General features: G+C 43.2%; 1 protein-coding gene across 1 annotated transcript; it reads left to right on the forward strand.

The window, feature by feature from the left end:
• The first annotated feature begins 1315 nt into the window (after window positions 1-1315).
• On the forward strand, window positions 1316-26615 carry RP1L1 (retinitis pigmentosa 1-like 1). The gene is made up of 6 exons (XM_008937334.1): window positions 1316-1954; window positions 17884-18049; window positions 20179-20427; window positions 22360-24830; window positions 25077-25619; window positions 25791-26615. The coding sequence occupies exons 1-6, from the start codon at window positions 1316-1318 to the stop codon at window positions 26613-26615; spliced, it is 4893 nt and encodes a 1630-aa protein (XP_008935582.1).
• Window positions 26616-27497: the final 882 nt, after the last annotated feature.

Here is a 27497-nt window from a genome sequence, read left to right on the forward strand (position 1 = left end):
GTAAGAACATTGGAAGGTAGATTGGATGTAGGTGCTTGTAGCCAGACCCATCTTCTGCAAGCTGCAAGACAAGCTACTGGATTCCCTACAAGCAATTCAAATGGTTTGTTGCCTATCTATGAGCAGTAACTTCTAATCAGAAGATGACATCGCTAAATACCATCTTGAGAGCCTCCATTTTTCAGTAATTAACTGTGGAATCACTCTCCCTGTTCCTGAAATAGATGTTTGTTGTGCTCATAACAGCTGATATTTTAGCAGTTGTAAATAGTGTTAATGATTTCTTTTCCATGTCAAAACCAGTGTCTTCTTTTTTTGGCATAATAGTTTAATTCCATCTAGGGTCTGTGTTTTTTGGTGGTTGACTTCCAAGACGATGCTTTTGAAGGGCAAGCAAGCAAGAGTAGAGCCCAGTCTCATTTCCACTTGTCTCCATTGTGACAAAGACATTAAAAAACATTTGGGTTCCCAAAGGTGGGGTTCAAGCACCAGCCAAGCACAGAAGACAGCTTAGCTTTAAAACTGAAGGACACCTGCTGCTCTGACACAAATGGGTCAGGTTGTTCCCATCACACCTCTGCTTAGCAGGCTGATTTCAAATCTTCCCACCGTTTAGCAGAACCAATTCTTGTAATTCTGTTTGATGTCTTGTGATGCCTCTTACCGTTATTTGTTTGCATAACTACCACGGATGTTCATCCAGACCTTCCCTGGGCACACCATGGCATGACCCCTTCTGAAACCAGGATCCTCTGCCCCTCGGCACGTTCAGGACTGGTTGTGTCCTACAAGGTGCCATCACTACATGAACAAATTCAGTTTTGCCCTGGTTTTTCTTATGCACAAGTCCATGGAGTTAAAGGGTTACAGCGCTCTGCTTGTGAAAGTAAAATCAAAATAATCACTGGCTCTGAGAGTTTCAGAGAAAACCTCAAAAATATAAGCAAGGAAGACACGAAACTCAAAAGGACAGCAATGCACAAATATCAGTTTTTGTGGGTTTTGCTTGGGGTCTGACTCATGGTTTTTGTGCCCCAGGGGCGACTAGGACTGACTGAATATCTCATTGGCATCTGCAGGACGAGCAAGGTTTAACTGTGAGGAGCAGGGTTATGGCCACTCTTCCTGCTGTGTTTCCTCTGAGCCAGTGAGTTCATAGCTCCACGTTGGTACAACCTACTCTTGTTCAAGCATAGATGGTAAAACTCCTGTGAGGAAAACAAACTTTGCCCCCATGCTAGTCAGGCGTTGACGCTGGATGACTCAAACCCTACTCTGTTTTTGCTTCTCTTGTAGTTACCTTTAAGCAAAAGGGATGACTCAGGTGCCTGCTGACTACGTGTCAACCACCAGCTCCTACAACTATGAGCAGACCCTTCCCTCCGTGGCTCGGACAAGCACTGTCACCAAGGTACCTCCAGCCAAAAAAATAACCTTCTTCAAGAGTGGAGATCCTCAGTTTGCCGGAGTCAAGATGGCCATCAACCAGCGAAGCTTCAAGAGCTTCAACGCGCTCATGGATGACCTCTCTCATCGGGTGCCACTGCCATTTGGGGTACGGACCATCACCACCCCACGAGGAATACATTGCATCAGTGAGCTGGACCAGCTGGAGGATGGAGGGTGGTACCTTTGCTCCGACAAGAAATACGTCAAACCCATTCCCATTACTGCTGGGGGACACAGGCCAGGCCCTCCACGAAACGGTCGTCCCTCCAGTACCTTGAGAAGAGCAGCTCAGGAGGGCAAGCTTGAAGATTATTCTACACCTTTTACTCACCACGGCCCCAGAATCCCCAAGAAAATCACTCTACTTAAGAATGGAGAAAGTGGTTTTCGGCGCTCAATTATCCTTAACCGCAGAAACGCCAGGAGCTTCAAAACACTCCTGGATGAGATTTCAGAGATCCTGCAGTTCCCTGTGAAGAAGCTCTACACTGTTGATGGGAAAAAGGCAAGTATCTCTGGCACCTGGTGCTGCTCAGTTATTCCAAGAGGTGTTATCACATCAGCATTTCCATTCCCTGTGGTTCAAATCCCTTCACCCATCTGGCCAATAACATTTATGCACACTACCTTAATCCTTTGGGCATGTGTAATTAGCATCACGTGAGTTACTTCCCCATTAATTGCATGAAGGACTGATGGACAATAATCAAGTTTAGCCACTCAAGAACTTCATACATCAGATATTGTTTGGGGTCAATAAGAGCAATGTCTGTCGGGAGTCCAGAAGCTCAAAGTTTTGTAGCTGGATATAAAACCCTAAGGAAACTTCTAGCAATAAATTAGCCCTAACTAAACTTCTAATTTCCCACAGGCTCCTGGGAGACATGTCCCAACAGAGTCCTAACTTTTCTATACCTAATAACTGGGCATTCAATGGAATAAGATGGCCCTTTAGTAGCACCTTGTGGGTACATAGCTCCTAACAGAAGAGTGTCTTGCTCATGATATGGCATATTCAGCATTATCGTTATATAATTAGTAAATGCATAAGTAATTAGAGTCTCCTTGGGATCAAGAGACACATTTGTATTGATGATTTCACAAATGTACCAATTAGAGTGGACTCTAACAATAAATCAGGGGCAGGACAACCCCTTCGTTCTGTTCCCAAAGGCATTTCCTGACAAACCTGAGGTTCTCCTGATTTCTTTGTCATCTTTGTTAGCGTAGACTGACCTGTGATTCCATTTCTTCTGAAGAGGTCTCACATGTTGGCCTGGCATGTCCCTGGCAATGCAGCTGAGTGGAGCACATCAACACCACGTGAGAAGATATTGATGCTTTTTGTTGCAGCTAGATTATCTTCTCTGGTGTGCCACCAAATTTAAGATTATCCTCTGTATAGTGATGATTATATTTTCCACAATAAATCCCAGGGGTCCCACAAAGACCTTCCACTTCTGCTTTTTTCCCTCCGTGTTTTTCATCTGCAGAAATATTAGTGTGGGCCAAATACCATCAATTAATCTCTCCATGGTCCCTTGGGATTCCTTTTTTGCATATGAAACTTTTCATTACCATCTTGTCATACAGTTCGTTTCTGTACCTTATTGATTTAATTTACACCCCTTTTATTCTTGTGTGGAATATTGAAGGTGACTATGGGTCCAACCTGATCAAGGTTGTTGTCTTACAATTAGCTAGGAAATATGTGATTATTAATATCTTTTCTGGAAAATCTTTTCAAATTCTTTTTTGGCCATATTTAATTTCAATCATTTACCTCTTGCTTTTTCACTATTACTGCTCATTCAATAGTCACTCCTGTTAGGACTTCCTAGAGCTGTTACTCTAGTCTCAGGTGCAAAGCATTTAAACCACAAAAGGCATCCCTCTGCCTTAGATTTTCCAATCTTTCCCTTTTATAATTATTCTCTAAGCCATTTCTGCTCTTCTACCTAACTTTTCTTGTTGTAACTCATCTTCAAGGTCTCTGTTCCCTATACACAATTAGTTGTGTCCCAAAGTTTTCACCAGATACTAATGGTTTCTTTGAGGAGTGAAAATGGAGAATTTGTCACACAGTTTGGAGAATTTCCTGAAATAACCTTCTACAACTGGTTCTGAAGATGAATCTTGACTGTACATCTTCCCTTTACACTTTTCTCTTAGAGATCATGAAATCAAGCCTCCATCCTTCCAGGATTATTCAAAGGTGTCTGGATGCTTCATTCTTCTTGGATATTTCCTTGTTTCTCATATTATTCTTTTGGAATAACAGCTCATTCTCTTTTAATAATTTTGTAAACTTCTTTTATGACACGTCTATGTATATTTTGGCAAGGCTTACTACAGAGGCCATTACTTCTTGGAGAAAGGGCTAGCATCAAGGGGAATGATAACTTTTGACATTCATTCCTATGATTTAACAGATTAGCTGAAAACAGTAAGATTCACCCCAAAGCAATGCATCAGGACTACTGCTGGATAGTGTTTATCAGGCTTAGAATAACGTTATTCACAGCATTTAATAGCAAGTTCACAATGTCTCTTTTTCTGTCATTTGTTTTTTCCTGATCTCTTGAAAATTGAGCCAAAAAAAAAAGGGAAAATCTCTCCTACAGGTGAATCAATTTCTTCCATCAATGACAGTGTTATTCATAGACCTGACAGTATTGCCCCTTCAATCTCTTTTTCTTCTACTGCTATAACTCCAGATCTAAACTTGAGTCTTGTTAAGTTAAATCAACTCTGCAACATAATGTATCATTGGCAAACGCTGTTCCTGTGGCTCTGTTTTATTATTTCCTTGAATAAATCCAGAACACTTCCAAATTACAAGTCTTTGGTTTCCTATTATACCTTCATGAGTGTATAAACTTAGGCACATGTGGAACAAGCTTGTTTTTTTCATGTTTCTTTCTTGTAATATTGATTTGAAAAAGCAAAGGAAAGTATTTTCTTCCTTTTGTAGCCCACCTAGTTCACAAGTGTTTTCAGAAAATCTTTAATTCAATCATAACTGACAAGGAAATAAACTTTTTGGACTGCAAATCTCACTGGTTTGGCACATCTCAGTACGTTTTATTCTCCAGACAGAAACAGTTTCATTTATTTTTATTGCAGCCCTCATTTTGTCTCATTTTTTTCTTAGATTTACTTTAGCAAAAGGTTTTACCTGAAAAGGAAGGAATAGTAGTGATTTTATAAAGCAAATAAACTGAAAGTTTTGCCTTTCTTTCTTCTTCATGGAACAAAGTCAAAATAAAGTCATGGGCAGATACTCAGGATCCTAATACAGACAAAGTTCATTGTAAGGTGGTGGTGTAGCACCAAGATCCACTGGAGGCAAGCAGAGCTCTTGCTTTTGTGGTCACATTTTTCTCACTGTTATTTTGTCTTATTCCCATTTGTCTGCTTATTTACCTCTCACTTATTTCCAAAATTGCATTCTATGAACTTCCTAGGAAAAGTCAGTCTATTTGCTGGTTGCTTCTTCTGTGATCCAGATTATGGGATCTTCATTGCTCTTGGGCCAGAGTCTTTCAATGCTATGAATTCAGGACAAGCCTATAACTCATCTCAGTAGAAACAGTGTTTGAAGGATCCTGATTCCAATCTTACTATAAATCCAGAATGGTTGTGTTGGTATTTACACATCTGAATTTTCATTTTGGCTCCTGAAGCCTTGAACAAAGTAAAACCAGTATTTTTACTCTTAAGCATCAAGAAGACTGCCTGTTATGAAGGAAGAGCTAGTCCCAAAGAAGTGAGTAGGTGTCTCAGGTTTTGGGCACGAATTTCAGCAGATCAAGAGCCTCTCTTCCCAAACTAACCACGATTTTTGTTGTTAGTTTTTGAATCAAAACACTAATTCGATGACTGTAGGACTCGAAAGAAATTTAACTTGATTTTAGCTTAGGAAAATCAGTTAAATTTTCAGGAAGAAAAAGTATAACTCATATAGTTCTTTTCAGGTCAAGCCACTAGTTACTGTTTTCCAGGGGATTAACTGGAAATGTTGTCCAGATAGAGAGAACTGTTATTTAGGTTAACAGTGACATGTCATTAACTTGTCAGTGAAACTTTATTTGTGCAAGTTTGTACACTAAAAGATAGTCAGGCCTGGACTCAGTTCATCTAAATCTGATCAGTTTATTAGGCATTTAGGATGGGGGAGGGGATCATTTTGCCTGTTGGCCTCTCCATTGCCTGCAGAAGATCAGAAGACTGACTCAAACTAGTCACCTAAAATTATCTCAAGCCCAGGTTTTCGTACATTAGTTTTAAAGTACTACAGATATTTAAATATTAGCACATATAAGTCATGGGACTCTGTATCTGAAGACCACTAGCTGGTGAGAGTTGAAAATAGCAGCTGTCCTAGATTTCACTAGGGACATCAGTTCTACTACACTCAAAAGAACCAGGTGTGATACTAAGAGAAGTTATCCCAATTAAAAAAAAACCATGGCTGAGCAGAATTTGTAGGTTATCTTCTCCATCAGATGGACTTTCTTATACAATCTAGTGGATTTTCTTTCTCTGTAGTATAAATCATGGGAGAGTGCATCTATGTGCAGATCCCCACCACCTGCTTCTGGAAGAATCTAGAGGCAAAGGAGCAGACAGAGATCACATAAAAGGCCACAAATCCTCACAGACAACGAAACTACATGAAATGATGTGTAGGATTACGTGGCAGCAACTGCACAGCAACAAAGGATTTCCCTTGCCAATGGCAATTATCCAAGGCCCACCAGCTGAACAGTCATTAAGACTTCTCTAAGTCACAGGAACCCAGGGACGTGACTATGTGTCTAGTCACAGTTGTCCTGATTCCTGCACTTAGCCTTGAATCACTAGGCCTTCCTTTTACTGGCTGTCTTAAATTGAAACAAACCCCAAACCAAATTCTTCCTTAAAATCCAAGGCTCCTTGTATGGCATTTGAAACCACACTGTGTTATGGCAAATAGTCTACATAGTTTCTGGCCACTGGTGGCAATTACCATGAGCTTCTCAAATGGGATTTATCAACCGTCAGAAGAGTTTTCCAAGGGATGTGGCTGGGTTTATGTTTTTTGGAGTCAGGCCAAGACTTAGATGGTTTTTTGCTTGGGCGCACTCATCCACAACTTGTTAGATTTAATGAGTGAATCTGATCCAGTCTGTGATGTAGAAAGGCTGAGCAGAAAGATTGTCTTTTGCCTTAGCCTCTGCAAGTGAGAACATTGCAGAATGAGCACTGTATGCAACCAATTTTCCTTGAGGGATCAGAGAATTGCTGTGTGAGTTAATCAGGGGAGCCATCAGGAGTTCAGGAATGCTTCCTCAGGCACCACTAACTGGAGACTGTAAAGGATTAGTTATTAGAAACTCCTTGGGGTAAGGACCCTCCTTTTTATTCTGTGTTTGTGTAGGGTTTGAATGAGACACACGAGATGCTGTGGCAAGACTAACCATTCTGGGTCAAATCAAGCCATTTTTGGCTGTTGTAGCAGCCTTGGAGAGAAAAGGAAGGGCACATATGAAGTGATTCTTTCCCAGTCTCCAGCAACCTGTAGGCTAAAATCTTCCTCAACCCCTAGAAGTATCACCACAGGCTACAGCTATTCTAGCAGAGTATTTTGAGGCACATACTCTGACCTCAACACCCAGTGCCACTGTCCATACATACTGACACTACGTAGCCTCCAAAACAGGATCTAGTTCCCACAGCCTCTAAAATCATGTGGTCATGTTCAAGCTGCTTCTTAGGAAAGGTCTTTGGCATGTGTTGACTCCTAGATCTGCCCAAGAATTGCTTGGAAGAGGGCCAGTTGATCCAGGCTTTAAATGCACTAAAGACCATTCTCCAAATTTAACAGTCCAAGCAACTGTTCCAGTGCCCCGGATCCAAAAGAATTGTTTAATTTAGCAGAAAACCCATAATTTTTATTTTTAGCTGTTATTAGTAAAGGTGATTGGCCTCACTATTATTACTAAATCATTCCTGATCCTAATGACTGCACTTACAGTGACCTTAGGGTGCAAGGCCAGGAAACAGGCTTGTCTGACATATTTCCTGACTCAGATTTACACATCCACAGAGCCATTTCTAGGACATCTGTAGAGTGCCCACAGGCATCCTCTAGGCCACTGGTGTTTGGGTTGTCTACCAAACTCATCTGTCTTAATGACAGGTGTCATCAAGACCCTGATGGAGCTGCAGGGGGGGGAATGGGATGCATGGAGGTAAATAAGCTGGTTTAAAAGGTGGTGTGTGTATAAACAATAAGAGGAGAAAGGTGATCATTTCCTTCCCTGGGTTAGTTGATTTTCTGGTTCTGTGTTGACATATTCACTACGACATTTGGTTTCATGCTGTGCTCAGGTATGAAGAATTGTAACCAAATTCAGCCCCTCACCTGGTGCAAACCGTGGTTACCAAGTGAGCTGTACCACTTTTCCACCCACCACGTGTGTGACTCAGAGGCTAAAAACAAACCGTGGGTTTCAGGTTCCATATTCTCTGATTCCATGCCAAACCCACAATGACTCCGTTGAGATTTACACAAGCGATCTGTAAACCTCAGCAAAACTTTCCATGAACCTGATCCATGAGAAGACTCATATCCAGGTGTGTTTCATGAACCTTTGAGATGCCCTGAAATCATTTGGCCCAGTGCCTTACAAGATGTAGTTAAATGGACCCCATGTGATAGCCACTTTCTTATCTAATATATACCCAATCTAATACTTTCTTATCTAACATTTACCAAATGCAAATGATGCCCTTAGCCTGAGGAGATTTTGGTCTTTCAATAATAATGTATCAAAGTGTAATTGCTTTCTAATTATTTTGAATTTAATCCAGGGCAAAAACATTTCCAATCGTATCACTGTGTGCAGTGATATTTGTGAGCATGATGTTTCTATTTATTTATTTACCTGGAGTACAAAGAATAGCAGAATTCCACCCTCTCCTGGAAAAACTGTGAATTTTCCTTAAGTCCTTTAAGTAAAAAGCACTCTTCCTGCAAATATTTTTTTCAGGAAAAGCTTTTCACGGGGAAATTTCATTTTCCAAATGCAGATTTAGGCATTTTTAACAATAATGGGTGAGGAAAAGAGAAGATGTTTTGCATATTTCATCAGCTTACTTCTTCCTGTTGGGTCCTGAATAGACAATTCAAAGGATTCTGCTGCAGCTCTTTGCAAGGTCTGATTCTCTTTCAGTTTGCATCTTTTCTGAAGTAAATTCAGTTAACATCAGGGGAGCTAATTCTGTGTAGAAGTAAACAACTTTCCAGCTTTCACAATTGTGCTATGGACTTTGGAAATAGAAACTCTGGACTCAGTAACAAGAAAACTACTCCATTAAACCAGAGGTTCCAGCTAAAGGTGTTTCTCTTATGCCCTGAGCTTCTAGAGTCCACAGACTGTATCCATAGTGCTCAACACAATGCACAAATGTTCATGCTAGGAGCCCCAGGGGATGGTAAGACCATGGAATGATGCCACATGGATCAATGAGTTTGATCTAGATGCAGCAGGGTTTGTGTAACTCAGACTCAGCTCCTACAGCTCTTTGGAGCACATCTACCTAAAAGGAGCCTATAAAAAAGACAGGGACAATCTTTTCAGCAAGGCCTGTTGGGACAGGACAAGGGCTGGTGGTTTGAAACTAAAAGAAGGGAGATTTAGACTAGATAAAAGGAAGAAATTGTTGCTGCGGAGGGTGTTGAGCCCCTGGCCCAGGCTGCCCAGAGAGGTGGTCGCTGCCCCATCCCTGGCACCATCCCAGGGGAGGTTGGCCGGGGCTCTGAGCACCCTGCTCTAGCTGCAGATGTCCCTGCTCCCTGCAGGGGGTTGGACTAGATGGTCTTTAAAGGTCCCTCACAGCTTAAAACATTCTATGACTCTAGGTTTTGCTTCCAGCTGGAATAACTTTTCATCTATGAGGAAGCTATTCCCCATATAAAACCAGTAAGTTTTGAGAACTTCTGGTCATGGGGAAGAACTTGAACTCATGACCCATGCCCTTCCCACCGACTCAGTCACCACAGAGCTGATCACAAGAACCAAATGCTTGGCATTTTTCAAGACTTATCAATTTTCAAACTAATCTGGCCTTCAGAGAAAATAAGGGCAGGCACTTGGGTTGGGGTGGATGTTAGTCTGACTCAGGTTTTTCAAATGCTGATGTTGAAGGGATCAGATTTAATGAACCTACTGCCAACGAAGCAGGTGGTAGACACTTGTTTCAGTGAGGAACTGAAGCAGGTCAGGAGGTGGAAAATAACTGCAGCAAAAACTTTCTAAGAAGTTCCTTCCTCTCATCCATGTTGAAATTTTCAGTTTCTCTGGCTGATCTGCCCCTAGGAAAGTCCCAGACCTCATTTTGAGCTGACAGGGTGAGTGGGTAGAGAAAAGGCCACCAAAAGCTTACATATGATGTCAGTGAGATGTGGGGATGGGTGCAGCTCAATCCAGCACTTGGTGGAAGTCTTCAGGAAGCCTCTCACCATCATCATCACCATCAATCACCATCATCATCATCAACCAGATCATCCTCCACACAGCCAATAACTGTGACACCCCTTGTATGATCCTAGGAGCCTGTCTTCCAAATTGAACAAGGCTGTAAATCAGTTTTCTTCCCCTTTCTGCCCTCTTCAACTGATCCTCAAAAACTTTTCTGCTTTCTCATGCCCTTTTTTTTCCCAGTTTTTCCTTGTGGTTCCCCTTTTTCCATGCAGTGTTTCTCTTCTGCTGCTACAAAATGTTTTCCAATGGCCTCTGAACTTCAGGTTGTAGGACTCCTCCTGCACTGCTGAAAGACATGTTCATCCAGACTGTTTCCAGGGCCAAACTCAGAACGTTTTCTTCATGCATCTGTGAAGTGTCACACACAGGGAAAAGGCATCTGTGAGTACTCCAGGAAAAGCTGCCAGATGTGCAACAGCTAAACCTGATCTTTGCCTGTGGCTGACAGAGAAAGCAGCAGAGTATTATTCCTCTGTCTTTCACATGTTTTCCTTGGCTGTCTGAGTGCTTCATGGCCTGATTTCCAGATCACAGTTCCCAAAGCTGTCATTTTTCATGCAGCTTTACATAGTGGTCAAAGCAGAAAACTAGATAGCTCGTGTCTGAATAGTTCTGGAAGATGCTGATGTTTGTAAAAGCAGAATCTTAAAACTATTTGGGTGGGAAAGGACCTTTAAAGGTCATCCAGTCCAACCCCCCTGCACTGAGCAGGGACATCCCCAACCAGAGCAGGTTGTTCAGACTCCAACACAGCCTCCCCTGGGATGGTTCCAGGGATGGGGCAGCGACCACCTCTCTGGGCAGCCTGGGCCAGGGGCTCAACACCCTCAACATACAAAATTTCTTCCTACTCTCTAGTCTAAATCTCCCCTCTTTTAGTTTCAAGCCATCACCCTGTGTCCCTTCTCCAAAAGCACTGCTAAAAAGTCTTTCTCCATCTTTCTGACAGGCCCCTTGAAGTACTGAAAGTCCACAATAAGGTCTCCCTGGAGCCTTCTCCTCTCCAGGCTGAACTCCAGCTCTCTCAGCCTGGCCTCACATAGCAGAGGTGTTCCAGCCCTCAGAGAAATTTTTTGGCCCTCTTCTGGATCTTCTCCAATGGGTTCATGTCTTTCTGGGACACTGGTATTTGATTGGCTGTGTAAGAGACCATGTAAATTTTGATTTGCCATGGGAAATGGAAGGGATGCTGTGAACTCTTTTCTGGACTAATCACTTGGGTTCTACAGTTTGCAGAGGGTCAGATCCATTTCAGTGCAGTAGTTCCCTACTTGGAGTTCAATATGAGCTCTTTGGTGTTCCTTCTGATGTGATGGGGAGAGCCTTCTGGCTCCTCATCAAACACACACCCATGCCACATCCACCAGCCTCTCAACAGATGGGAAAAGGGCTGTGCCACTGTTATAGGGTGTGGAAGAGGTTGCCCACGCTGATGTTAGAGAGAGTGAGGTCAAGAAATGCACTTTCCTACACCTTCCTCCTCCTTTTCTTCCACTAATTTGCCAACTTGTATGTGGGCAAGGAGTGGCAACGCCCCATGATTCACCTTCTGACCAACAGATCAGCATAACTTTAAAAAACCACTCCCCAGAGGAACCACTCTCTAATTCCTCTAGTGCAAAGTCTGGGGGAAGGATGGGAAAATACCATCTTTGAAGGAATAAAATACAAAATTCATTATTGTTGAACCAAGATACCCCAGTTCAGAGCCTGGATCCCCCCTAGATTGAACGTAGTACAGCTACAAAGGGAAAGGGCACTCCAAAGGGCTGTAAATCTGAATAAAAGGCAAAAGGGAGCAGATGAAAGAGCAGAAGGAAACGAGGCAATGAGTCAGCGTGGCAGGCAATGAACTCAGCCCGTGAGCCCTTCAATCTGTTACAAGCTTTTCCTGTTTCTCCCTTGCATCTCTGTGCTCTTTGGAAGGAGGATTAGCTTATGGACTTGTGATCTCAGCTGCATCTTGCATTATTTCCCCATTCTGTCTTTCTCTAACTCTCAAATATCTTTGGCTGGCTGGTAGCTAGCAGAGGAGAACCAAACATTTTACCTTCATCAGAAATTGGTATCCCTGTTCAGCTTCTGAGGTGTGTAGGGTTTAGGAAGATTCCTTCTTCTCCAGGAAGAGCCAGAGGATAGCATGTTCTCCACAGATTCCTTATTTTAAAGATATTCTGTTTGTGTTTCTTCTGTTTAGGTCCTGATGACATTTTTTTTATTAATTGTGCTGCAGTAGCACCTAGAGGTCCCTGCTGAGATCACAGCCCCTTTGTGGTAGGTACTGTACAGTAGCAGCCATGGAGACAATCCATCCTCCAATGGATAGCACCCAAACTGAAAAAAAAAAAAAGAGAAGACATAATTCAGAAGAGAGGGCATCCTTTCATTTCATCCTTTCCATTTTTCATCAGGAAGTGTGCACATGGACAGCTTTGAAAAACCTTAATTTTCTTATCAGAAGTAAGAAGACTTCAATGAAACCTAAAGACACCGTTGACATTTCCTTGGGAGAGTCTGTGCATGGAGGTTTAGCACACAGCAAATGGCAATTTTTTTTTTCCCCATGGCTCATGACCTGATCTTTTAGACATCATGATGGTTTGTGGGCCAGAAGTTGAGTGATGAGAATAAAAGTATTTCAACAGAGACAAGTATTGGCAACGAGTTGGCTGCTTTCTGGTCCACACCTTCACTCACAGTCTCCATAATCCTCCTGGTTTCTGATCCAGAGCCTGTAGAGGTCAGTAAGTTTCTCTCCACTGGTTATGGGTGGGATTTCAGTCAGGTTTTACAGTAAGATTGAGAAACTTAATTTCCTTGTCAGAGATCACACAGCCAAACTTTCACAGGAGTCTCTTTCAGCCCACCGAGTGCAAACTGTTAGAGGCTGCTCCCTGTGAATTTTGCTTAGTGGATTTTTGTCTCTGAACATCAACTGCCTTAACTGTGAGCAACCCTTTCCATGAGCTCACACGACAGGGATAATTACATTGGCACAACTCAGAAGAGAGCTTGAATGGGGCCTGAGTAATCCAAAGGAATCCTTTCCTAACCTTTATCATAAAACATTGATTTTTTTTTTCCATTTTATTCCTGGCTGTTCATTTGCCTTGGATTAAAATATTCTTGAAGCTACTATGTTTTGAGATTCAGCTTGCAAATGAAGACAATTTTCTGTCTCTGTATGAATGTGCTAAATATTTCCTGCTTAGCTTTCAGGTGGTGGTCTGGTGGGGCACAGGTCTCATATTACCTTATATCCTTTCTGCCATCCTCAGGCACACATTAAATACTCTAGAACATCCAAAATTGCTCTAGGTATCTACATTTAGACAACTGCTCTAAGATGATTGACTTTCTTCATTGAAAGAGACAGGTATGTCCAATGGGCAATGCAACACCTTTGTCAGGTGGCTTTCCTGGGGTGAAGCACCCTGTCCCCTAGAGATATTTATTGTTCTCCATCAAGATGACTCACAATCAAGTGTGATGACTTAATGAAGAAATAGCAGAGCAGCATATTCCCTTCTCTTTTAGGAAATTTTTAATGGTATTCAGGATCTGTTCTCTATCACAAAAGTGAATCTCCACCAGATTTTAAGAGGTCAGAATTGGTTGCCTTTGGTTTTTATGGTTAATTTGGACTGGGATGTAATACTGTTTCCTTGTAACGCAGTATCCTGGCATGGACACTCAAGAATCTTGCTGTGGTAGCCTGAGGGAAGTGGGGAATCTGTTTACCAGAAGGATTTCCTTACAGGCTACTGCTGGGAAGTGATAAATGGCATCTCTGAGCAAACCAAGAAATGTTAATGTCAGAAAAAAAATCTGTGCTGAGACACAAGCATTTTATTTCACTGGGGCATCTTCTGATCTTCCCCCCACCTTAAAAGAAAACACCAAATAGCTAAGTTTTTATTGCTGCTTTAAAATGAAACACATCCCACCCTACTGGCATTTATTTTCCCCCACTGATGATGATAGCTAAGGCAGAAATGTACATCTACCTTCTACTCGTTTGGTTCCACCCCACTTTTCCTCAGGTTGATGTCCATATAAAAAAACAACCACCTCTCCTAAATAAATCACAGAATTACATTGAGGTTGGAAGATACCTCTGGAGACCATCTCACTCAACGCCAAAAAAATCTGGAGACTGATATTCAGCACTCAGCTCAGATGATGCTTCCTGATAAATATTGAGTGGTCATGTTGGCTGGAGTTTCATCTAAAAGAGATGATGACAATGTGTTCCTTTATAGAAGCTGCTTATAAGAGCCTAGGTGCCTTGAACAACACCCCATATCCTGAATTTCCCACTGTCCCCTCTGCAAGACCATTCCCACCTCTTACCTATCCTGAACATCAGATTACTTTCTCATAATTTAATCAGATCTAAGATTACACCTCTTTCTTTGGGGCTCAGAGTGCTTCTGAAAGAAGACTAACTATTGTGTCTTCTTTTCACTGTGGTGTTATTGCCAAATCTTACAATCATATCTCTTAAGCCACCTCCCCAATTTTCTGTTTGATGTTCAGGTTCTTCCCCAGCATAAAGATCAGTGACAGAAAGTGTGTGGAAAATACAGATTCCCGAGCTGTAGCAACTCTTTGCCTGATGGTTGTTAGTCCAAGCAGAAGGATGGGATTCCTTCTCTTGCAGGATAAAAAAATAAAGCTTTTTATGATGTTTTTGTGTCGTTTCCTAGTCCTAAGCAGTGGGATGCAGAGTCCAGAAAAGCCAGGGGAAATTCTGTCACTAGTTGAAACAAGGCAAATATTTCACTCAGCATTCAGGAGCAACAGTAGACACTGTAGCCTGCAGGTTCAGGATCTGACCCCTTCACATGAGAAATGACCTGGACAAGATTGACAAATAGACCTGTGTAAACCTCATAAGTTTCCACAAGGCCAAGTGCAAGGTCCTGCCCCTGGGTCAGGGCAGCCCCCGGTACCAGCCCAGGCTGGGGGTGCAGGGCTGGAGAGCAGCCCTGGGGAGAAGGCCCTGGGGGTGCTGGGGGGGAGGAGCTGGTCAGGAGCCCCCCCAGCCTGGGCTGCCCCCCCCAGCAGCGTGGGCACAGGGCAGGGAGGGGATCCTGCCCCTCTGCCAGCTCTGGGAGACCCCCCTGCAGTGCTGGGGCAGCTCTGGAGTCCTCAGCACAGCAGAGCCAGGGACCTGCTGGAGCGGGGCCAGAGGAGCCCCAGCAATGCCCCGAGGGGGGAACCCCTCTGCTGGGAGCCCAGCAGGAGAGAGTTGGGCTGGGGCAGCTGAGAGGAGAAGGCTCCAGCTGGGGAGACCTGCTGGGGGCTGCCAGGACTGCCAGGGGCCTGCCAGAAAGATGGGGGGGGGACTTTTGAGCAGGGTCTGTTGGGACAGGACAAGGGGGGATGGTTTGAAACTCCAAGAGGGAGATTTAGGCTGGAGAAAACAAAGACGTTGTTGACCCTGAGGGTGTTGAGCCCCTGGCCCAGGCTGCCCAGAGAGGTGGTCGCTGCCCCATCCCTGGCACCATCCCAGGGGAGGTTGGCCGGGGCTCTGAGCACCCTGCTCTAGCTGCAGATGTCCCTGCTCCCTGCAGGGGGTTGGACTGGGTGACCTTGAAAGGTCCCTTCCCACAAAAATCATTCTGATTCTAACCAATTTGTATCTATCCTTTAAAAAGAAAGAAATCTGAGAAGCAATACACAGAGTCCTGAGACACGCTGAGCGAGCTGTAAGTCAGTAAACACCTAAGAGTGGCCATTCTGCTTCAAGATGATTTACCTCTAATAAAAAATACCATATTGATTGCCCTGAAGACAGATGACCCCTGTACAGCCCAGGCAGAGAGGTGTTGAGAGGATGGGATTCCTGCAGCAGCACAGGAAGTTCTGTGCTGGGCAAACTGAGATGAACTACTATCCCTTCCCTAGGAAAGGATTTGGTTTGTGTAATATAAATAAGCTCAATAACTCTGCTGGCTCTGCTCCATTGATTCCTGAAGCTGTGTCGTTGGCACCATCTATTTTCTGCACACACAACGGGCCAGTGATGAGTGTGATTGAAGGATCTATGTACAGACACAGAAACGTGTGAGGAAAAGGCAAAAAAATAGCTTTCACTGAAAAAGAAAAATGTCCATTGCAAATAGGAATAGCTCCTAAACTTAGTGGGGTTTTAAAGTCAGATTATTTTACATTAATGTCAGAAAGGGTTTTCTGGTCTATATTTCATTCTTCTCCTTTTTTCTTTCTTTTTCTCCTTTTTGCCTTCATCTTTTTTCTAATTATAGGAAGACACAGCAAAAGATCTCACTAAAGAAATAAAAATGTAAAAGAAAAAAAGATGGAGAAAGTAAAGAAGGAAAATAAATATACAGGTGGCAAAACACTACCCAAAATGCTGTAATTTATTAAACTATAGGTTTTCTATAAACTTTTTGAGTGACCTGCAAAGATGTTTCCTTTAGAAATCTATGGACCAAAAGTGGATTGATTGATAAATGACAAGCAGTAGGCATAGGCTGAGATTTGTGGGCTATTTTCTGGTTCTGTTTCATGCTGCTCATCACTTAGATTTGGTTTTGTTGCTTGACACCCAGTGGTGCTTAATGTGAGCTTTAGAGAGCAGAGCTTCACTTATTGGGGTTTCTACAGCATCAAACTCAACTGGTCTCAGGTTCCAAGTGTTGTTACAGTGCAAACAGTAAATAAAAAATACTGAAAATGGTGAGATCTCAGTGTATGCCCACTAAAAAAGTCAATGCCATATGTTTTCCTGTAAGAAGAATTGCCTGAAGTGTTTAACTGGATCTTGAGTGTGATTCTGCTTGTCTCTGTCTTGTTCTTTCACCCTTCACACTTTCACTCTCTTCTTGGCACGGGATGCAGCGCTGTTATCTTGGTACCTCTCAATGCCCTTTTGGTGCTCACTGATCTCAGAAAACCCCAGAAACACTTCCCAAACTAAAGACATGGGCTCTGAAGGGGGTCTGATTCTTCATTCCCTTGCAATATTTAGAGTGGGGCCCTTTCTTCCTGCACTGTTATGCCAAGCACGTGTGATAACTGCCCAACTGTCATCACAGCTCCTCTGAGATTTGCTCTTTTCCACGCTCTGTTGCTTGTTAAAGGGTTGATAATTAAGTGACACAGTGAGGTCAGGGTGCATCTTGCAGGCAAGATAGTGCTTGGTCCTTCACCAGAGCTAGCTCACTTGGTAACCCATTGTAGAGTCAATTCTTATTGGTGAACCCCCAGAAGCTCTAAAGATGTTCTCCTGTGTCTGAGGAGGAAGGAACAACCTATCATCAGGAGTGTGGAGACTCCTGACAGCACAAAGCTGCCAGATGGTGGCAATTCTAAAACCTTCTCAGGCACCAAGACAATCTCATCATCCTTTTAGAGGCAAACAAGTGGTTTACCTGGGAGCTTAACTTTGGTCTTACAAAACAAGGAATTGCAGAAGCGTGATGGGAGAGGGATCAAGGCTTTGTCTAACCCATGCTCATCACAAGAGTGATTCCTGCTCCTTTAGAACCTAGATAAACACTGAATTTGGGTAAAAATTGTTTTCTGCCATATTAATCCTGATTCCTCGTTGTATGTAATCACGTTGCTCATGCCTAAATCTTTCCCAGAAGAAGTGAAATGTTGTAATATATGAGATAGCTTTTTCCTGAGGCAATCTCTCTCAACCCTTCCCTATCTTAGGAGATCTGATTAAAACACAGCAGTCTTCCTTTCAGTGAAAGACTACTGCAACACAGCCTGCCAACAGGGTCTGGTAGATCCTGAAGTTCCCCAGAACCATGTTTATTTTATTGTGGCCAACATCCAAATCTCAATTGATTCTGGACCTGGCAGGTAAGACCTAGTTCTGCTCTACTGGATTGTGGTGATCCTTTTGCTCTTCTCTTTCTAGATTGACAGCATGCAGGCCCTGCTCCATTGCCCCAGCGTGCTGGTGTGTGTTGGCCGGGAGCCATTTAAACCCATCTCCACAGAGAACTTGAGGAAACACTCAGTGGAGAAGCTGCCCGAGGTAGCTCCTCGTTCCAACGGCAACAACGTCAACGCAAACAACGAAAGTAAGGAAAACGTCTGGGGCGTAGTGCACAGTCCTCTCCAGGCCTGTGTCCCACCACATGGAGACTCCTGACGCCTATTGTGCTGCCCCAATGTGCCGATTTCACGTGGAAAATGTACTTCCCTCTCCCTGCCTCCCAGGCCTTTCCATCCTCCCCTGCTTTTTCTCTGGTTTCCTTCTAGGATTTCCTCCCTACACCCTCCAGTCTTTCTTGTACATGTTCCCCGTGTCTGGCTGACTTCCCTTCCTCTTTCATATCTCTGTGTCTCCTTTTCCTTCCAGAACTCCCTCCTTTCCTGTGTCTGCCTCTGAGACTCCCCAAACCCTAGAGATTTCCCACGAATCCTCCATCCCCTTGTCTGTCTGTCATGCAGCACCTGCACTTCTGCATTTGCCTGCTCCCAGACCACAGGATGCTCTGGTTTTGTCAGCAGGAGACTCAGTTTCCCAGACTCAGTTACACTTTCTCTAAATGATTTATACCTTCTGGTGGGCATTTCAAACTCCTGACAATTAATATCTACCTCCAGTGTAGCCCTTTGGAAACAAAGCATGTTTTCATGGAAAGTTTATGTTCAGGAAGGAAGGTGTTATTGGTTATTCAGGATGATATTTCTTAGGCACTTCATTGTGAGTTATCTCAGGTCACAGGTAAACCAGCTGCTCTTGGTAGTCTATGGAGAGAAACTTCCCATCTCCAGATGGCAATTCATCCTACCTATATTAGGGAATTGTTTTAGGATGAAACAAAGTGGAAGGGCACCTCTTTCTCTCCATTGTCAACACCAGGAACCAGGAAAGATTCCTTTGTGTATTGACCACTAGTTGTAGAAATTCAAGGGCAGAGGCATCACTCACTCATTGCCTGAGACATAAAAAATTGGAGGAAGCAGTGGGAATAAACTGAAGATTTGTCCATCAAGATACTGAGCCAATATATCAGGTCAGATAGAAGCTATTTCATGTGCTGTTGATCTTAGTTGGTGTGCTCCTTGTTCTACACTTCTTTCCCAAAATGTCCTCCATTCAGCTGTGTATCCATATACCTACAGAGGTGTGTGGTAGGTATATAAATGTAAACTTTGAACAAACATATGTATTAGAAACAAGATAGATGCATACCTTGCAAGATGGCATGATAGAAATGTACTCTGCTTGAGAAGAAGTGGCTAGGACCTCAATAAATCTATGCAAATCACTGCACTGGGCCATAGAGATGTTCTTCAGATTACAATTCTTAAAATTCCCTTTCTGTCACTGATTTCCTCTAACTACCACTATTTTTCTTTGTAACCATCACCAGCTTACAATTCATTTTGCATTTGTCCTTTATATTTGAATAAGCATTATAATACACAACATGAAAAGATGTAAATGTATCACTGAGGGACGTGGTTTAGTGGTGACCTGTGAGTGCTGGGTTAGTGGTTGGATTCAATGATCTTGAAGACCATTTCCAACCTAAATAATTCTATGATTCTATAATTATTCATTAATTACCACAGGAACAGAGTGCTGCTCTGGTCTACGTGGCCACACGTGTGTTCCCTGGCATGTGAGTGAAGAAGTGAGTGGTGCACATTAAATGCACAACACTTGACCCTTATCTAAGGAAGGGGGTCATTTCTCCATGTACTTTTTTCCCCCAACTGACTAAGAAGGATGAAAAGTTGTACACTTAAATAAAAGGATATTTGCTATGTGGTAAAATACAGAAACTTTGAGACTAAATTGCTTTGTGAATATATTTTTTTTCTTCCTGGCATGCACATAAAGCAACAACAAAAAAGTATGTTTCAATTTAGATTAAAAAAAAAAATAAAGTTAAGGTGTAGAAGATTTTAATACAGACTGTTTGTTCAAAACTTAACATTTATGGCCATCACTTAGTCAAAGTCAAATTTTCAAATTATGTAAACTGTCATGGACTTGGCTTTAATACAATAATACCAGCATTGAGTAGTTTGGGGTTTGATCTATTTTGTGTCATCTTTATATGAGTTAACGTTTCTCTCTTTTTTTTTTACTTACTTCAAACTCCAGTGAACTTTGGACTGAAAGCCAAAAAAAGTGTTATCCATCCACGGTCAGCATCGAGCAACAGGTCAATGAGGTTTTCTTTATCATCAGAGAAGTCGTATCCTAATGGTCTCGCTGCCTCTCCGGATAACGGGGCACCTTTCTCAAACAGTTTCTCCCATCCAAAACCTGGTGACCTGGTCCACTCCTTGGTGAATGATGACATAGAAAAGCGGGTCCATGTCAACAAGGATGGTAGCCTGTCCGTCGAGATGAAAGTCCGCTTCCGCCTGCTAAATGATGAGACTTTGCAGTGGTCCACCCAGATCAGGAAGTCCAACGTGATGAACCAGATGCCTTGTGAAGAGGGAGGCGTAGAGGAGGACAATGGAGTAGACCCCATACAGAAAATGAATCCAGAAGTCAGCTCAGAGGCAGACGATTCATTATATCCCTGTGATATTGATTCTTACATGTCAAAACTTGAGGAGTCAGAATGTGATGAGGCTCATTGTCATAGCTGTGGAAGGAAACACCAGGACTATGACATTTGGAAAAACCCCATGCACACATCTCAGAGGGAAGAGCCCAGTGTACGAAGCACCTGGCACACACGATCTTCATGCTCCAGCACATCTTCTCGGAGGAGAGTAGTCCACAAAAAAATGGCATCTGTGGATAGCATCCACACCACATCCAGTGGGGAATTCTCTGAGCACGTTGTGCAAGAGTCCTCATCCTACTCAGAGACTATAGAGAACAGAGTGGAATACAGATCCATTAAAAAGTGTATGTGTCGAACTGATTTGTCTACAGCTGCTTCCAATGGAGAAGACCAGCAAGAATACACGCGGACAAGCACGAGCAACAGTCACAGACCTTCATCCTTGGGTTTAATGTCACATTCAAGCTGTGAAAACAACCTGGATAGTAAGGACGCCCCTGAAGATCATGAGGCTGGCAAAAACAGTTCACAAAATGACAACGAAAGCTGTTTTGAAGTTTCCTCTGTGAAGTGTTTAAAGGAAGATATGGAAGAGGTTGAAAGCAGCAGAGTTGGGAGTGTCATGTCAAGGTCATCTCTGCGGTCCAGACAGAGCACGAGGAACATCTGTGAGGAAACAAGTAGCGTGGGTAGGAGCATGTCCTCCTCAAGCGTTCAGAAGGCAAATCAAGAAGATAACATGAGGTCCTCCACTCCTGCCAATAGCGTGTACAGCAAGTCTAGTAACCACACCACACCAAGAGCAAAGAGTGCACAGGATGACCACTCTGATGACAACGCAGTGCTCTCCTCCTCCAGCGAGTGCTGCTCTAAGAGAAAGGCTGAAGAGGCTGATGCAGAACAAGAAGAAAGTGAAATGAATGAAGTCAGCTCAGTGTCAGCAAAGACAAAGCCCAGCCAATCAATCAGAGGTGAGAGCAGTGAAGGTGAACGATGTTCTACACAAGGAACCTCCCGTTCCAGAGTTAGTGACAGGAATAGCAAGAAAAGTGACAGTGATGAGATCATTTTGTGCAATGCCTCTTGGTCTTCCAGGGGATCCAAAAGGAGCAAACGCAGCCATATTCATTTGGATGCACAGTCTGAAAGGTCTGTGTCCTCACTTGAATCTACTCCAAATAAAAAGAAGAATTCCTTACATGCAGATGATCCAAGATCATGCAGCAGGGCATCTAATTATTCCAAAAGTTCATGTGAAATCAAGAAAAAATCCATTGGAGATCCCATGTCTCACAACTCAGGATCTTTTCAGTCAAATATTTCATCTACTAGTGAAGCAGATGCAATTAGAGGTTTTACTGAGGAGAAAAGCTCGAAAAGTACCACCCATGGCTACAGTGAATCCTCAATAGGCTCAAAGAAGAGAAGTCATAGAGAAGAAAACAGCAAGCCATCATCCCTCTGCTCAAGTGTTTCAAATATTAACAGAAAAGATAGAGAGGGTCACTCCAAGATTAATTCAGAGGACCCCTCTTCAAGAGAGGGAAGTATGAGTGAGAGTCTATGCTCAAAATGTGACCGCTCAGCTGAGACTGGGACTAGGAATGGCAATCCTGCCAGTGTCTCTTCAAGAGTCTCTTCAAAGTCAGAAGTAAAAGATAAATGCTTGTTGACACAGATATCCCAGGAAAGTAGTGATAGGTGTTCACAGTCAAATATATCTCAGTCTTCCAAATCAAGGCAGACAAAGCCTAGAAATCTTCATGTGAAGATGTCCAACTCCAGCCGAGCATCACTGTCTGAGACTTTGTCAGTCCGTAGCATGCATTGTCCTGCCCCACCAAAAGGGAAGCCAAAGAGCAAACAAATACGTTCAACCATGTTGAAGAACTCCTCCATCAGCAGCGTAGGTACCGAGTCAGTGCTGACCACAGGAAAAGAGCAGAAAGAAATTGTAGATTCCTCCAAACCAACTTCCTATGGGTCCAAATCAAACGCAACTGAAACAAACGATCAGAAGAATAAAGAGGGGGATGATTCTTGCAGCAGAAAAGTGGAGGGAGAGTTGGAATGCGCTGACGTGCAGCAGGAAGAGAGTGATATAATGCCATCTACTCTACCAAATACCTCTCCAGAAGAAGTTGTGCAAGAATGGTTAAGTAAAATCCCTTCAGAAACATTGATTATGAAATATGAAATGGAGGATGATCCAGAAGAAGAATGTGCAGAAGCAACCATGGTGGCATCATCCTGTACTAATGTCGAGGGAACCCCAGAGGATGAAAAAGCAGAGAAAAAGGATGTAGAGGAGGCTGAAAATGAGGCAACGGATGAAGTGGGAAAAGAGACAGCAGAAGGCACTGCTATTAATGAAGAAGCTGAAGAATGTGAGAATCAGGAGCAGATCTCTGAGGCTATGTCTGAAGCTGCCAAAGCTGATCAGGCAGAATGCAACCAGTCGGTTACATCCAGCCAAAATAACAGAAGAGACCTGCCAACCTCTGTTCAGACTTCTGTCCAGATCATGAAGGCCTTGCTCAGTTCAAAACATGAAACGAAATTTGACCGATCACACAGTTTGCCTGAAGTGTCCCCTACCATGGGGAGAAAACTGAGTAACTCTGCCAACATTTTGCTTACTTGTCTTGCCGGTCTCCAGCTCCTTGATGAAGAGTCAGAAGATCCATCAGATAAATCAAAAGGTTTGAATAAATCAAGGTACATGGAGCTGCTGAACATTTTTCAAGCCTTGTGGTTTGGATGCACAGCTGAAAAAAGTGTTCCAAGCTCAGGTCAAGAGGCAAGTGAGCAAGCAAAGACAGCCTCTGGGTTTAAAGCCACAAAATATGTGGATTATGACTTCACTCCCATGTCCTCCTCTGGGGTTGATGTTAGCAGTGGTTCTGGTGGCTCAGGAGAAGAGACTACAGCTTGTGCCAGGGACTGCACTATAACGGCACAGAAGGCTGCTGAATGCAAATCAGCTGGACAAGAGGAAAATGTGGAGACAGGCACTGAAGTGACTGAGGCTGAGGAGCAATGCAAAGAGGAAGAGCAGTCATGCCGACCTTCAACAGCCTGCTCAGAATCAAAAGTTGAGGAAAAAGCACAGTCTACTAAAGAGGACTCTCTAATTCAGGAGGCAGAAGAGAATAAGGAGGATCAGTGCAGTAACTGTGAAAATGGTCAGGAGGAAGAGGAAGAAAATGAAAACAAAGAAGACAGCAAATTAACTGAAAATGAACAAGAAGAAGCTGAAGCTCCAAATGATGATGTCTCAAAAGCAAATCTTGAAGAGGAAGCTGATCAGCTAGCTGCTGATGATGATACAAATGTCAATGACGTAGATTGTGTGACAGAGCTGAAAGCTGATTTGGAAGAGCAGCTTGAAAAAGAGTCACCAAATGACCCAGAGCCCAAAGCTGATTTGGAAGAGCAGCTTGAAAAAGAGTCTCCAAATGACCCAGAGCCCAAAGCTGATTTGGAAGAGCAGCTTGAAAAAGAGTCTCCAAATGACCCAGAGCCCAAAGTCGATATGGCCACCAGTGTGGACACATCCCTTGTCCAGCAAAATTCAATGGACCCAGACCCAGTCTGGGTCCTGAGACTGCTCAAGAAAATCGAGAAAGAGTTCATGGCTCACTATGTCAGTGCCATGAATGAGTTTAAGGTCAGGTGGAACCTGCAGAACAACCGGCAGACGGATGAAATGATACTGGAGCTGAAGGAGGACGTGAGTAAAAGGATACAAAAAAGCATAGAGAAAGAGCTGAGGAAGATCAAGAACAGAGCTGGGAAGAAGATGCCAAGACCTCCGGATGAACCACTCAAGCGTGAGTCAACACTCCAAACTGAGCAGAGGAGGCGACGGCTGCAGACTATGCATAAAAAGTCACACTTCAACGACAAGAATGGGACCGAGACTTGGCTGGAGGACACATCAGACTTATCATTTCATGTAGATGAAGATATAGTATTTAGTGCAGCTTTTGAGGCCAGTATTAGTAAACAAACAAGTGAGGACGAGTACTGCCCATGTGACTCTTGTGTGAGGAAAAAAATGGCTTCCAAGCCAAGAAACATCGTGGTGGCCACCAATGCCCCAGTCATGAAGGCGTTTGATTTACAGCAAATCCTGAGGCTGAAGAAAAATGACAATGGGGCAGACTGTGTATCAGAAGCAGCCCAGGAAGTCAAAACAGTTCCCACAGAGGAAGTGGCAGAAAATTGTAATCCAAATGAGGAGAATGAGGGTGATCTCCAGCCAAGTGAACAAGAAGTGGAGGGTGATGAAGAAAAGGACCCAGAATTAAATGAGGTGGGCAGCTCAGTCTTGAATGGAGATGGAAATGAACCTGAAATATCAGAGAGTCAAAACTGTGAGGATGAGGTCAAAGATGAAGAAACCAAAGAAGAAGAAGGAGAAAAGGAAGAAGAACTGGGGGAAGAGGCAGCAATGAAGGCAGAAGAGGAAGAAACCAAAGAGGATGATGAAGAGGGAGAAACAGAAGAAAAAGAAGATGAAGAAGTAAAAGAAGAAGCATCAGAGGAAACAAAGGAGGAAGAGGAAATAAAAGAGGAGGAAGAGAAGGAGAATGAGGAAGAGAAAGTGGAGGAGGAAGAGGAAGAAACAAAAGAGGAAGACACGAAGGAGGAGGAGGAAGCAAAAGAGGAGGAAGAGGAAGCAAAAGAGGAGGAAGAGGAAATGAAGGAAGAAGAAGAAGAAACAAAAGAGGAGGAAGAAGTGAAGGATGACGAGGAAGAGGTAAAAGAGGAGGAAGAGGAAATGAAGGAGGAGGAGGAAGAAACAAAAGAGGAAGAGGAGGAAGAGAAGGAGGAGGAAGAAGAAACAAAAGAGGAAGAAGAGGAAGAGAAGGAGGAGGAAGGAGAAATAAAAGAAGAAGAGGAGGAAGTGAAGGAAGAGGAGGAAGAAACAAAAGAGGAAGAGGAGGAAGAGAAAGAGGAGGAAGAAGAAACGAAAGAGGAAGAGGAGGAAGAGAAGGAGGAGGAAGAAACAAAAGAGGAAGAGGAGGAAGTGAAGGAGGAAGAAGAAGAAGAAATAAAAGACAAGGAGGAGGAAGTGAAGGAAGAGGAAGAAACAAAAGAGGTGGAGGAAGTGCAAGAGGAGGAAGAAAATCCAAAAGAGGATGAGGATGATGAAGAAGCAAAAGAGGAAGAAGAGGGAGCAAAAGAGGAGGAAGAAAATCCAAAAGAGGATGAGGATGATGAAGAAGCAAAAGAGGAAAAAGAGGGAGCAAAAGAGGAGGAAGAAACAAAGGAAGAGGAGGATGAAGTAAACAGGGACGAGGAAGAACAAGAAGAAACCCAAAATGAAGAGCAGGAAGCTGAAGAGAAGTCCAAAACTGAAGATGAAGCTGACAATGAAGCTGAAGAAGCAGAGGAGCCAGAGGATGAGGACATCGGGGCTGATGACGAGGAAGAGACATCTGAATGCGGAGGAGATGCTGATGGAACTGATGACAACCCTGCAGGAGATGCTGCAGAAAGAAATGAAGAAGCTGAGCAAGACGAAGCTGAGGCAGTGGAAGATGCAAATCCAGAGTCAGAAGATGCAGCATGTTCAGCTAAGGAAGAAGACAACAGTGAAGGACGTGACAAATTTGATGAAAATGAAGAGGAACCTATCGGTGATGACCCTGACAAGGCACAAGAAACACATGAAGACAAAGTCAAGAAGGTTTCTGTGAGACCCTCCAAAGCCAAAGGCAGTAAATTCAGAAAAAAAATAGAGATTCTGAACAAAGCAGCCTTTTTTTGTTATTCTTCTGTCCGAAACTTCTCACAGCAATCCCAGAAGGGGTCTGAAGATGAAGCTGAAGAGGTATCCAAAGATGATGACAACTCCATGAACAACCAACCTAATGGAGAGGTTCGAAGTGATGAGAGCAGCAAACCCTCACAGATGTATCCTGAGAGCGAGGAAGAGGATGGAGGATCTTCATGCACTGATCCTTTGGGAAATGAGGACCAGGCAGATGCTGAAGGTGAAGATCCAAAGAAGGTTGAACATACTGATGAAGTTCAGGCTTCTGAAAAGAAAGCAGACTCTGATAAGATTGACCAGGATGACCTGGACTTCTAGAACTGCTCATCAAAAACTGCTTTTTTCTTTCTTCCTTTTTTTTGTTTTCTTTTTAAAGTACATTTTCATTCCATATTACAGTATCTCCAGTGAGTTGAGCCATCATTGGCTTTTCTTCTGAATTAAATGTGGTAAACTTGATCTTGAATCCTGTATCGTTGCAATTACCTGCCCTCATTTCTAGAGGGCTAATAAATTCATTAAGATTTAGTGGTTTCAATAGGAAAAAAAAATGATTTGGGAAAAGGGAAGGCTCTTCTGTTTGTGGTATCTTTTGTTCCCACTCTTTAAGCCATGCTGTTTGCTGCTTGAGTGACCTGTGGCTCTGCTGGGCATCTTCTCTGTGGGACTTCAGGATGCCTTTTGTCTGCTGCATGCCATTTTCCTGGAAAGATCCACAGAAACTTGACAAAATCTGGATTCATTGCCAAAGTCTGGTCAGAGCCCACGGAGATGTAAACTCATTTCCTACCCTACCCTACCCTACCCTATCCCACCCTTCCCTACCCTACCCACCTTCTCCGTATCCAGAAAAAGGGTCTAAGATCTCAAAGTCTTTCCCCATTTTCCCTCTTTTACTTCAGTAGAGGTTGAGATCATTCCTTACTTCAAGTGGAAATTGTCAACCCCAAGAAACGTTACTCCAGTAGATCTCTTCCAGAACATCCATCTGTTTGTACTGTGCTCATCACTGTAGTATGGAATCATGTTAATGGTAGATAAAAATAATGAGTCAATTAATCTGTTGGATATTGGAGAAGTGGGTGAGTGCAATATTGACAAAATTAGAAATGAGGAAAGTTCTGCTCCTTCTTCATACCTTCCCTATGCCACTGGTGGTATCCAAGTCATCTAGGATGCCTCAAATAATCTTGTACAAGG

This window comes from Merops nubicus, unplaced genomic scaffold (genome assembly GCF_000691845.1).
Source record: "Merops nubicus isolate BGI_N331 unplaced genomic scaffold, ASM69184v1 scaffold513, whole genome shotgun sequence".
NCBI classification, from domain to species: Eukaryota; Metazoa; Chordata; class Aves; order Coraciiformes; family Meropidae; genus Merops; species Merops nubicus.